A 12,691-nucleotide genomic window follows, 5' to 3' on the forward strand; every position below is an offset into this window, starting at 1 on the left:
TACATTGCATTACTTTGTAATATCTTATTATAATATTTTACATACAGAAATTTTAATCATCAAAACTCTTTTATTACATCCACCTTATTACCACCTCATTACATAGAGCTTTTTTACAATATTTTACACATATCTTTCATGAACGTTGTCACAAACAAGACACATATTGCAATATAAGAAATACAATTATAATACACAAATTACATATGTACAACACTTGCTTGCATAAACTTGTACAAGTACTGGTAAATCCTTTCTTTTACAAGCGTAAACAATAATTATCATTATATTATTTTGTAAAAACATTTCTAACGAAATTGATATTCGTTGTAACTTATATAATTATTTTTAAGCATTCTAACATTTACAATTACAGTTTAAATTAATAACTTGGTGCACAATACTTACTGGAATATTTATGGAGAATTACAGAGCACATCTTGACATTCGTATATATTAAGTTGGCATCTTCGTCATTGTCGAAAATTCAGTCTGGTGATCTTTCCATTAAAAATTATCAGAATCTTGCACTACACAAACCGGAAATATAAGATGATAAAAACAAATGTACCTTTACGTACGCTAACATGTTTGTCTTATAAACTCTAAAACACTTGTGGACAAAAGCACGAAAAGTATCGTGTATATGTCGACGCGAATATATATAGTCACGTCAAGTTAGTCGAAAATGGTATACCAAAAAGAAAAGACAAAATAGGAATAACAATATAGAAAGGAAGAGCTCCAATATTGTGGCTATATCTAAAAAAAAATTATCTCTAAACAATTTCTACTAACACATAAATTATTTATATTGAATTATTATTAATATATATATTTGTGTAAAAAGGTGGATGTATTCCATTTGATGATTATGTTTTATAAACACGTTTTACACTTGTTCTCTTATAAACGTTTAAATTCAAGTACCTAATATAAAAAGTAAAAAAGTTGCAACTTTGTACAATTATATTGTAATATTATTCACACATTCCTTTTTGTTTAATATTTATCTACATCCACACTCTCTCATGCAAATTCACTCGTTAGTTTAATGCACTCTTCCTCTTACAAAATCATAGCCATAAAAATTGGTTACTTTTATATTTAAAATATCGACAGTATAGCATTCTGAATTATATATCATATATATATGTAAAGACGTTAGAAAAATAATCGTAAAATAATGTTTTTTGTCATTTTCAATGTTGAGTCATGTTAATAGTGCATTTAAATTAAACGTCTTTTGATTAGAAAGTGGAGAGAAATAAGAATTTCAGAATTAAGTATGTATTTAAATATTTACATTTAAACAAATAATATTGTAACGTATCTATTAGAGTGATATTTAAAATAAGGCTGATGCAACTGGAAATTATATTCATCTTAAAGAAAAATTTAAACAGCTTTTTAGGAAAATTATGTTTTCTCTATTTGCTGTTTCTATACTTCAAGAATTATACTTATTTCCACTAATGTAGATTAATTTAATCTCGGTTTAACTTATTCTTCATATTTTTCTAATTCTTGGAACTAGAAAAAGATCAATAGTTAAATCGGAATTAAAGTTGAACTACCATTGATAAAAACATTAGAATTTAATCTGTTTTGCAAATATGTCTATATTTTTCTATATTTCTATATTCTCTTTTCCTTGTTGCATCAATCTGATTTTTTTTTATATAATATATGTGAATAATATATAGCAATAAAAAGAAGCTAAAATGCTTCGAAAGAATAAAATACATGGAGTACGTACCTAAGAAAGATGGCACGCGTTGCCTTGCTTCCCTCATGCGCTATAGCTTCTTCCAATATTTCTCCCGACCTCGGATCTAGGATTCTAATTTTTTTATCTTTGCACGTAGTGACTAATCGAGATCCATCCCAGTTCCAGCATGCGGAATAAACCACGTCTGGATGGCAGTCGATGCGCATCAGAGCTTCTCCCGTCCCGACGTTCCAAATGATAACAAGATTGTCCGAGCCGGCTGTGAGCAGCACGTTTAACGCAGAGGGATGCCATAGCACTAGACCGACTCTGCGTTGATGCAGTTGCAGATCTACTATCGACTCGGTCAATGTCCTGGAAATACCTCCATCGGGTATCTGCCATACTTTGACAACACAGTCCTCGGAACCGGAGGCTATGACATTATCATTATGAGGGCACCAAGCGATGTCTAGTACAGGTCCCTTGTGTCCACCTACTAAAGGATAGTCCGCCGGTATTCTTCCTACCTACAAACGTTTCAACAATAGAGATCAGCTACCAATTATGGTGTGGCCAAGGAACTTGAAACGGATATTGCAAACTGTCATTTGGAAAGCTATACCATTACTGCTGTTGTCACTGTAATAATACATATACACGACATGCCAATCCGACTGCGTTAGCCAATGAAAGGGGAGAAACTCGACGACGAAATTGGGGCAGGCATAAATGTAAAGAGGTCTATCTTTTTACTGCATTGTGGACTGCACTAGATTTTCTCGCTTTTGTCAAATATCAATATCTACTTTGCTTTAAGTACAAAGTGCGTACAGCTATAAAATCATTATCAAAACAGACCCAAAGGAACAGAAAAAAATAAAAAAAGTAAAGGAAGCTCACCTTGTTGTGCGGCAAGACGATGAAGGCACCGCCGCCCGCCGATTCAACGATGATGGCGAGAAACTTGGGATTCACGGCGCAGAAGGTCGAGTCCCACGACGACTTGGACACCCTGATGTTGTCGTAGCATTGCTCGCGCTTCAACGGAGTTCCGTACACGTGGCGGAACTTGCTGGTGCGCACCACGCGGAAAGACATGTCTGCACCTGCTCTGCAATCAACGGAGCGGAGACAACGGTGAGACTGTGTGCGTGAGAGAGTGAGAGAGAGAGAGAGAAAGAGAGAGAGAGAAAAGAACGGGCCTGGCGAGGTGGAGCAGTCTCCGCGGGGATCGCCGACGTGCGTCGGTCTTTTCTGCCGCGATTATTTTTAATAAATTATCACCGTACATGCGTCCGCGACACGGGCGTGGGCGTCGCGTGGAACATCCCCGCTCTTTATAAATAGATTCCCCACTCTCATTCCATCCCTCTCTCTCTCTCTCTCTCTCTCTCTCTCTCTCTCTCTCCTTCATTTTCTTTCTGTCTGTTCTCTCGTATAGTGTCATACACAAACGGACACGACTGCAATAAGAAGATATTTCGAATGCTCGGTCGCTTTGCATCTACGTGTTCGACGCGACCGCCGCGGCATGCGTAATGAACAGTTTTGCGAGCTTTGCCGATTATCACGGCGAACGGATGAAGAGAGGAAGAGAAAAGAGAGAGAGAGAGAGAGAGAGAGAGAGAGAGAGAGAGAGAGAGAGCGCTTCCCGCGCTCCTTACATGGTGCATCGAAAAATGATTTCGATTCACCGAAATAGACGGGGTCGCGCGAGCGCGGCCGCGCCCGAGCGAGAGTGAGAAAGAGAGCGAAAGAGAGCGCGCAAGAGACCGTGATTCACGAATGTGATTCGAAATAATACGCTCTTCGCATATGTGTCATTCTCGTCCTGACCAGCCTGACCTACTCGCGCGACACGCGAACACTCCGGGAGATCATCAATTCTTCATCGTGTCTCTCGATTCTCTCGAACGGGGCGAAGGATTCGAAAATCGCGGCTGATTCTCCTGGTTGCAGCTTCGCGCTATTCTCCCCCACCCCACCCCTCCCTCCCTCCCACCTGCGATTATGCTTTCCATTTGTGACAATTTAAGACGACACAAATGTCATTCTAGACTGTCTGCTACACATTAAATCCCGAGAAAAATAAAATATTTGTGTGTGTGTGTCGATAATTATTTCTACCAATATAGATTAACTTTAATCTCGGTTTAATTTACTCTTTATCCTCTTCTAATTCTTAGAATTAGAAAAAGAGAAAGAGTAAGTTATAAACCAAGATTAAAGTTAATCTTGGCATCGATATAGGAACATTCCGGTTTCCACACATCAGTGTAAGATTAATTTTAACTTTACTGTTTATTTTTTCTTAATTCTTAGAATTACAAAAAGATAAGAAGTTTATTGAACCGATTAGAGTTAATCTTACATTAATGCTTGAACTGAATCGAGCTTTAATAGAAAGCACTTTATTTAGGTTTGCTTTTTTGTTGCACTGGATGCATTAGAATTTTTCTTTTTGCTTTTGCCGAATACCTTTAACGTATACATATTCAACACTTTAAATACAAATAAGGGTGCGTTTATTAAGATCGGTATTCATAATCGATTTTTTTAAGACCGTCTGAAATAATATCTTAATTATAATACTATATATAATACACAGTTTTGTAATAGATTTATAACAACTTAACTGCACTTAAATATAAGAATCGACTATGAATACCGGTTTTAATGCAGCTATAAAAAAATAATCTGTTTGTTTTTATTTTTGTTCTCGACGCTTTCGTCCGACTCGTGAACGTCTAACGGAAAACGACGGGTGATAAGAACTGCTTGCGGTTATCGTTATCCAACCGCATTATCGCAACGCGATATCTTACACCGGAATGTATTTTCAAGGTGGTTAGTCACCGCGCGGCATTGAACGATTACAAGAAAAAAAAATAAGCAAAATGGAAAAAAATACGATAGAAGATCGTAGCACGATATCTTGTGCCGGAAATGTACTTCCAAGGTGGTTAATCACCGGCGTTGAACGATCGAAAGAAAAGAAGCAGAATGAAAAAAAAAGAAATACGATAGAACGAAGAGCGAAATAACGAGATTCGTATTCCCGCCATACATCACGGGAATACATCGCGCGAATGTGCGATGTGCGATTCATTGAAGAGGAGCAGCGCTGTGAAAAAACAGACGAGAGCTCCCGCAAGGCATTCGGGAATACCTTATTTGGAAACGCGCACCCCGCCGAATCAATCACCCCCGGCGAGTTTAGCAATGCTGTGTTCGCACCGGTCTTTCTTTCGCTCTTCTTTTGTTTTCCTTTTTCTCTCTCTCTCTCTTACATAGACTCGTCCATCTCGTTTGCAATTTTATTTCATTCTTTGGAGGTTTTAATTGAAAATGTTTTCTCGTTAATTAGAGGAATTATCGATATATCACGAGAGAGGATCGATACCTCTGGCGAATTTTGCGCCGCGCACCACCACTATATTACACGCGCGTACGAGCAGAACTTGCGAACTGATTCTCCCTCTCCCGCTGTGACAGTCGAAGATGCACGCTTTTGGAAGTGAACTCTTCTCCCCGCCGCTAACCTCCACGAGCGCTGACGACGACACGAACGCCGATTCTCGACCTCGCAGTTTGTGAGAATACTATTCAAAGCAGGGTTGCCAGTTTCTGAAACACAAACTCGCCAACTTTTCACGCCCAAAGCACCACAGTGCGCCAACCGTTGCGAACGAACAATAAAAAAAAAAGAAATTTTTATCTTACTTTACCATTTTCTACACATTTTTTGTTATGCATTCATAGCGTACGGATCATCCCTTTATATTTGATTTCTCAAATGATGGTCCCACATGCATATAAAGAAACGTATAAGAAAAACTCAAACGTCAATTTTGATCACGATATCTATATTGACGCTGAAAATAAGTAATCAGCATGAAAAGGCACCTTAAGCAAATCAATCAATCAGGATGCGATTATATATAGCGTGATACGCGATAAAATAACTAATGTCTAATTCACACTGGATGCAGCAAGCGTCAAGCAGCGGAGTAGCAACCAACCAGCGAGGCGATATTGTTTACGCCACTGTAAATATCGCCTCACTGATTGGCTGCTGCTCAGCTGCTTGACGCTTGCTGCGTCCAGTGTGAATTAGATATAAGAACCACGCGCGCAAGCTACATTTGTATCTTCCAAACATAGCGTAGCTTATGTTTACATAAAAAAACTGAAAGTTAAATGGCTGCATGTCGCGAATTTCGGATTGACTTTTAACGTGGATAATGTAGAGATTGAGCTTAAGAATTAATTATACACATGATATAGAGATGGCGCATGGATATAATCATCGACTCGTCGTCGATATAATATTAGAGAGAAATGTGAGCGGACATTACTTTATATAATAAAAAAATCATCAATTTAATGATATATTATCCAATTATTTATGTTAATCCAATTATCCTAATTTATATCAATTGTCGATAATATCAGCGTTCTTCAATTATCTTTGGGTTTTTTTTGTATGGATGAAAATTTGCCCAGGGTTGACGGTCTTTAATCTTATCGGTGGTATAACCTACGTAATAGCATGAAAGAAAACCACGAAAACATGGACATTACCCTACTAGATTTGGTACACAAAAAAAGGCCGGGATGTTCATTTTCAGATTTTCTCTCTCTAACTTAAGTTTCTAATAATATTATATGTATAAAATTAAAATGCCTAGAATACTACTGTACAACTCGATGTAAAAGGGATCTTTCTTGATTGTTTTGGAACACACACGACATCTAGTAACGAAATTTGTTTCTCAAATGTCAGTAGGTATACGCTAATGCGTTCCAAAATGCATGAAAAAAGAGACGCTTCGATAATTTTGTCCAAGTGAAGTTTTCGTTTCTAGATATATAATTACATCGATGATTGAATAATTGACAAGTCAAGTGAAGGCTGAAGACAAGTGTTCATACATAGCTGGTGAGACGTTGTGCAATTCGTATTCTAACCTCTTTGAAAAGTCGTTTCGTCGTATGCGATACTTTTATTACTTCCGTAAATCGTGTCTAAGATCGAGATATGACTAACATACACACAGTAAACAGTATGATCAGCAACAGAAATCGCGATTGTCTCGAATGCAGACTGCTGAGCGGTAGCGGCCTTGTCGCTGCCGGTTTATACGTCTGTCACCACTCCAAACAGTACAAAAAGCAAATAGGAAAAGCAGCAATGTGCTCGGTTGCCTCTGGTACGTCGATTCGAGTAGCATAATATTGTTTTGTGACTTTATTCTGCTTTATTAGAAGCAGAACACACTTTGTACTCAAATAATAATAAATAAATTTTACTAATAAAAATATTTATTTTACTCTCTCTAATAAAAAATATTCATGAATCTTTACTTAATGTTTATATACAATAATTTTGTTTCCAGTGTTAGTACTCCTTGGTACAGCCAGGATTTTCGACTTACCACCCTTCCAAGATAAATTTAAACTCTGCTGAGAAGTAACTTATTTAAGCAAACATAAAGCCACGGTATTTTGTAGCAATTGCACATAAAAATGTGAGTGTGATGTGAAAATAATATATATATTTTATCATGTTCTTTCCTCACTTATGGTCTTTATCTAGAGCATAAGATTTGTCTATGAAGTCTATTGAATCTTTCACAAATATGATGATATTGAGAATATTTACCTTTAACTAAACACTAATATCTAAAACTAATTTTGAATATTAAATGTTTCCTGAAAAGTTATTGTATTATTAAGATTTTTATATTAAAAATATATTTTTGTTTTATATAATTATTTTCGTATCTCTCCTATAAACTTTAAATTATAAACGCAAAAGAGAAAGAGATTAAAGCAAAAAATTTTCTACCTTTATGTAATACTTTTGCCATTCAAGTGTTATATGATAGCCTCTTATTGGGTGTAAATTGTCAATACTTACATTATTTTAAAATATAAAATACAAAATACTTTATTCCAAGCTTCAAAATGATAAAAAGACAACAGACATATCTTGTTTTACGTATACAAAATATTATGGACCAGTTGCTTTTTTTTCAAATATAGAATTTTTTATTTCCTATCTTTAAATCTTTTGATTTTTTCACATTTTGAGATGTGAAGCGTATTATCTGCTTCTATTCCGCGAAACGCTATTGAGGCTGATATGCGGTGTGAAACATCGATGCGCGCGCGCGCACACGCGTATTGCACGTGTTGCAAAATACAAAGGCGCGCGTGCAACGCGGAGAGCGAGCCGTAAACGCTTTCGTGGTGCGCGCCCGCTCGTTAATATTCGCACCGCGTTACTTCCTGTTACGTACTCGACGATACACTTACAGGACACGCTGGCCATTGCGTAGCGATGTAAACTTGTGTACCCACTGTGCGAGTCTCAACGCGGATCGATCGCCTATGCGACCCGAAACGTATTTCGTAGCAAAATTGCGAATATTAAAGTATTTATATTCGATGATATTTGGAAGCTGAAATTATCCGAAGATCATATTTCAGTTCAATTTGAGCAAATCATTCGTAGATATTTTTAAAAAATTCAGATAAATTTTTTAACAACATATAGCGATTGTTGGAATTCCGATATTTTCGAAAAGTCATGTGAATACTAAAAAGTCAAGGGAAAATTATTTATTGAAATTCATTTTGTAAGATCTTTAAAAAATGAAACAAAATATTTTATATCGTTATTGTAGTTGCTACCAATAATAAAATGACTATTTTTTTGTATTATGATTGATTTGAAATCGCAATTGTTTTCAAAAGATCTAGATGTTACAATTTATAGTTTATTTTTTATTTCTGATATTCTCGAAAAGTGATTACACACATTAAAGGGAAAATTATTTCTTGAAATTTATTTTATCCGAAGTAAGATCTTTAAAAAATGAAGCAGAATATTTTATATCGTCATTATAATTGCTATAAATAATAAGGAAATTATAGATTTTATCCTATTTTTTAAATATTATATTACATTACAATATGATCGATTTAATGTCAACAACAGAAAACAGTATGACAGTTATAGAGAATATTTTAAAAAGGCATATGGCCATTGCCTTTTATGCATTTGCACAATCTGTGACAGATCGATCGGCAATGAATAACAAATGGAATAAGCTTTTATCCTCCCGCGCAGGATACTTGTTCATCAGCTGCCGAAACGGAAGGTGCGACACGGCTTTTGTAAGTCTTAGACGAGGTCGTGTCTAAGGTCGTTCTTCGGGTTCTAGCGCCACACCCTGGCGTTCCCGGCGAAGAAGATGGCACACGAAGAAGAGGGACGTGTGCCCCGCGCACGGCCTCTTGCCGCATCGGCAGTCTTGACACGCAGGAGATCGCTCTTGTAATACTTGGAACACGGTGCGATCCATCCGGTACACGTTCGGCGTGCCTGTTACGTGTGCTGCCTGTGCCCCGTTTGCGATGGACAGACAATCAGGCCCGCGTCCCGCGACCCCCGCCTGATCCATCTCCTGCATCTTTAATGGAAAAAGAACAGAATTATTAGAATTAAAAGTCAAAGATCCTCCTTTTAAAAGGCAAGAAAAAAAATCGAACGAAAGCTTGGAAGATTTTTTTGTTTTTCTTTCGGTCCAAACTTTTAATTTAAATCATCTGCGTCTGAAATTAGAAAATAGGCGAAAAAGAGTTGCGTTGCTAAGTTTCGGAAGGAGAAGAGAATACTTCAAGAATTTGACACATCACAGTGGAATAGAACACTGCATTTCATCGCATTGTCAAATCTTGCCTGGACCGCGAGAAGTCGTGGACACTCCCTCGCCTATTTTTCTTTCCGGAAAAATGGACACAACCACAAACAAGAACGTAAAATATAGTATATATTCTTCGGAAACGCCGTCTATGCGGTTTTGCAGCGTGTTTCGTTTTTTCTTCTTTCGCGAACGCTACGAGTCGCGCGCGACCACAGAAACGAGCACGTTGCATATCCGTACGCGCATCTCGGCGATTCGACGCGGTTCACCAGGCTGTGGAAACCGAGAATTTTGCTGTTAACCCCGCCTTATGTAATACGTTCATAGCTTGGAGAAAAACCGAGCGACGTCCATCATCGCGCGCTTCGAATGACGAGCGAGAAAGGAGAAAAAAAAAAATAATAACGGAGAAAGGAAGGGAAAACGGTGAGAAGATCGGTGTCGTGGGGAAGGATCAAGGTCCTTCATTCCGTCTCCGTTCGATAAATCGAACATATTCCAGCCACTCGATCGTTCGGAAGATGAGAGAAAGCGAGAACCCGGAGCGCGTGGTATGCCCCTCGCACTATTGCGTCAACGCGTAATTGCAAGACCGTTCCTTCGTTCGTTTCAAAGGCCCCGGGGAGGCTTATGCATGTAACGCAGCCTCTCCTGGATTTCATCAGTTTCTTGTCCGCTCAATAATGTTTCCCGACCATACTAATAAAATTAATTAATTTAAATTGTCATACCCTAACGTAAATAAATAATTATTACATTTCACTCTGATACAACTTCATTGTCTTTTTCTTATTATTCATTTTATATTACAAATATTTTTACACTTTACTATAATTATTAAACAGGAGTGAAAATTTAATTTTTGTTTTCAGCGTCAATCAGCGTCACTATCGTTTCTTGAATTTCCAATCTCAAGTAAAATGTTCGCGACGAGATAGCGTTGTTTATTTCTAATAATAATTTGGGTGATTAGAAATTTAAGTTCGACCTAGCCAGGTATATTTTTGTCATATGTCTCTATGATGAGCCAGCGAGTAAGTTCGCTGAAATTAGAGCAATGATTTGATTCCTTCGTATGTAATGTGAAATTTATTATCAAATTACGTCATACCAAAAGCGAGACTCAAGAATAACCGTCTGCGCATATCGATCGAATTATTTCGAGATATAATATTTGCGTCCCGGGCAACTGGGTTCTACGGATTCATCAAAATTGCCACTGTTTTCGTTTAAGGCTTCATATTTTATCTACAATGAAAAATTCGATGTGTCAAGATTGTTTTTGACGCTTTTTTTGTTATCTTTAATTGCGTTTTCGATTTCAAGTTTTTTCAAGATGTATCGTGAGATAAAATGAGCTTGCAGCATAAGGAATAATTTTCATCGATAATAAAATGTACACACACAAGTACGAAATGTTGGCGAAAGATCAAATCATGCAGTTCACCTCAACTTCTGCTTGAATTTAATGGGACGGTTCATGTGCTCGTTTAGGATTATATTCGCTCGTGAATCCGATTAGTGCAAATATCAACTCGACGGTAATTCGCTTCCTCCGTCTTTAGAAGACTCGTATCTAACCGCTTTGATTATGTCAAGAGAGCATACCCTGCGGAAAATGAGCGAATTCAAAGTTTCCGTAAATTCATAAGTCTTCAAGTCTTCAAAAATTACGAACTGAGATTACACAAAAAAATTAAGTTTTTTTAATTTAAAATTACCCAAGCAGAACAAGTCATGATAACGTCAAAATGATGTTATTTTGACATCATTTCGGCATTATAATGACTTACTGTTCTGCTAACATCTTACATAAAAAGAGAAAAGTTCTTTTAATCGAATATTTTTTCTTATAAGACAAAATTCTTTCTCAACTTGTTTCGATATTCATTTTTCTTGAGGTATGTATTATCAATGCACTCACAAAATTTATTATAAACGTATTGTCCGCGCTCACACATTTTTAATTTTCATGTGCGCGATGGAAATATTACTTAAACTTTGAACGCGATTCTCCGGCGTGAAATATCTTACTGACTAAAAAAGTTTCGCTACTGATCTCGATGTTTACACGATTAAAGGTATATACGTACACTCTTAAAAACAATATAAAAAATACAACATTTCAAATATATGTTCTATTATTACTGAATATCTGTGTAAAACAAGCACAATTCTTTAATTAGTAAAAAGATATATAATTTTTTTGTTTATCTTGATTCTTAAAATCACATTTTGTAATATTTATTTGCAAATTTAATGAGGAAGAAACATTAAGAATCAAATCAAATTTTACGTATACTGATGAAATAATAATAAATATTCGTGCAATATTTTTTTTTATTCACTCGTTTAAAAATTATTGACCTAAATGCAGAAAAATATAGTTATTAATTATTGCATAAAATCATTATAAGCTAAATTATTTATTTGTTTTACTTTTTGCATTTGATTCACGAGTTGTAATAGCATTAAAATTTCTTAAATAAAATTAACTGATTTTGGCTAATTGTGTTTGACTTGATTTTCAGCTGATATACTTATAGCCAAAACATCCTTAATGACGTGTCTACAATAACATTATCTCGCGTCACCATCTCGGTTCCCTTTTAACCACAAATTATGATAAATTCGACAGTTCGGGAGCCGGTATTAACATGCTGTAAATCAAGAAAGTCACCTGCGTGCCGAGCCCTATCTCTATCGCGCGATCTCCGCCTACCTTCGACAACTTTCCTGCTTAGGAGGCTCGCCGCAGTCGTCCCGTGTCAGAGATTCGCACAGAAATCCGCAAATCGAGAAAGGATCGTTGCACAAGGAGGCTGCAACCGCATCTCTTCTCCATTCTCGACCTTTAGGGCCGGCACAAGACACAAATCACATTGCGCCGCGCGCTCACTCGGCTCGGCTCGTCTCGACTCGCGACGGGGAATTTATTGCGAAATAAACTAGATTCTTTTCTTTTCTTTTTTTCCTTCTTAAGGTCGCGACACTCTCGCGACGTGTTCGCTGACGCAAACCCTGCGACGCATCGTATTATTACGCGTGACCAATGAGTAAATGCCTCTTCAGATCGAAGGGACAAAGAAAATGAAGATGAAGGAGACAAAGACGTACCGCTCTTTCATACCGCACAATTTTATTCTTAATTTAATTTATTATACGCGAAAGAAATTATGTATCTCTATTTTTTAAACACGATATTCTTTCATAATTCTTTAGTTCATCTAGGAAGATAATTCATGGATTGAGTAATAATTAT

General features: G+C 36.7%; 3 protein-coding genes across 6 annotated transcripts in view; 1 reads left to right on the forward strand and 2 right to left on the reverse strand.

Annotated features, from left to right (window-relative positions):
- The window catches only part of LOC108750841 (coronin-6), a 6,843-nt gene extending 1,545 nt beyond the window's left edge, over positions 1-5,298 (reverse strand). Inside the window, exons 1-3 of one of the 4 annotated variants that reach the window (XM_018490651.1) lie at positions 5,118-5,298; positions 2,615-2,820; positions 1,760-2,241 (exon numbers count right to left, since the gene is read on the reverse strand). In XM_018490651.1, the coding sequence (XP_018346153.1) occupies positions 1,760-2,241; positions 2,615-2,812 (680 nt within the window). In that variant the 5' untranslated portion in view covers positions 2,813-2,820; positions 5,118-5,298. Of the gene's footprint in view, positions 1-1,759; positions 2,242-2,614; positions 2,826-3,163; positions 3,279-4,883; positions 4,989-5,117 lie in introns of those variants that run through there. The other 3 variants (XM_018490649.1, XM_018490652.1, XM_018490650.1) reach the window with 3 other exon arrangements.
- A 1,325-nt stretch (positions 5,299-6,623) lies between these two features.
- LOC108750467 lies at positions 6,624-7,378 on the forward strand. The gene is made up of 2 exons (XM_018489919.1): positions 6,624-6,927; positions 7,114-7,378. The coding sequence occupies exons 1-2, from the start codon at positions 6,756-6,758 to the stop codon at positions 7,182-7,184; spliced, it is 243 nt and encodes an 80-aa protein (XP_018345421.1). The 5' UTR covers positions 6,624-6,755; the 3' UTR covers positions 7,185-7,378.
- Positions 7,379-8,845: 1,467 nt separating this feature from the next.
- The window catches only part of LOC108750466, a 129,372-nt gene continuing 125,526 nt past the window's right edge, over positions 8,846-12,691 (reverse strand). The window contains exon 5 of the mRNA XM_018489918.1: positions 8,846-9,195. The gene's annotated coding sequence lies outside the window, so the exon portion shown is untranslated. The remainder of the gene's footprint in view (positions 9,196-12,691) is intronic.

This window comes from Trachymyrmex septentrionalis, unplaced genomic scaffold (genome assembly GCF_001594115.1).
Source record: "Trachymyrmex septentrionalis isolate Tsep2-gDNA-1 unplaced genomic scaffold, Tsep1.0 scaffold37, whole genome shotgun sequence".
Classification (NCBI taxonomy): domain Eukaryota; kingdom Metazoa; phylum Arthropoda; class Insecta; order Hymenoptera; family Formicidae; genus Trachymyrmex; species Trachymyrmex septentrionalis.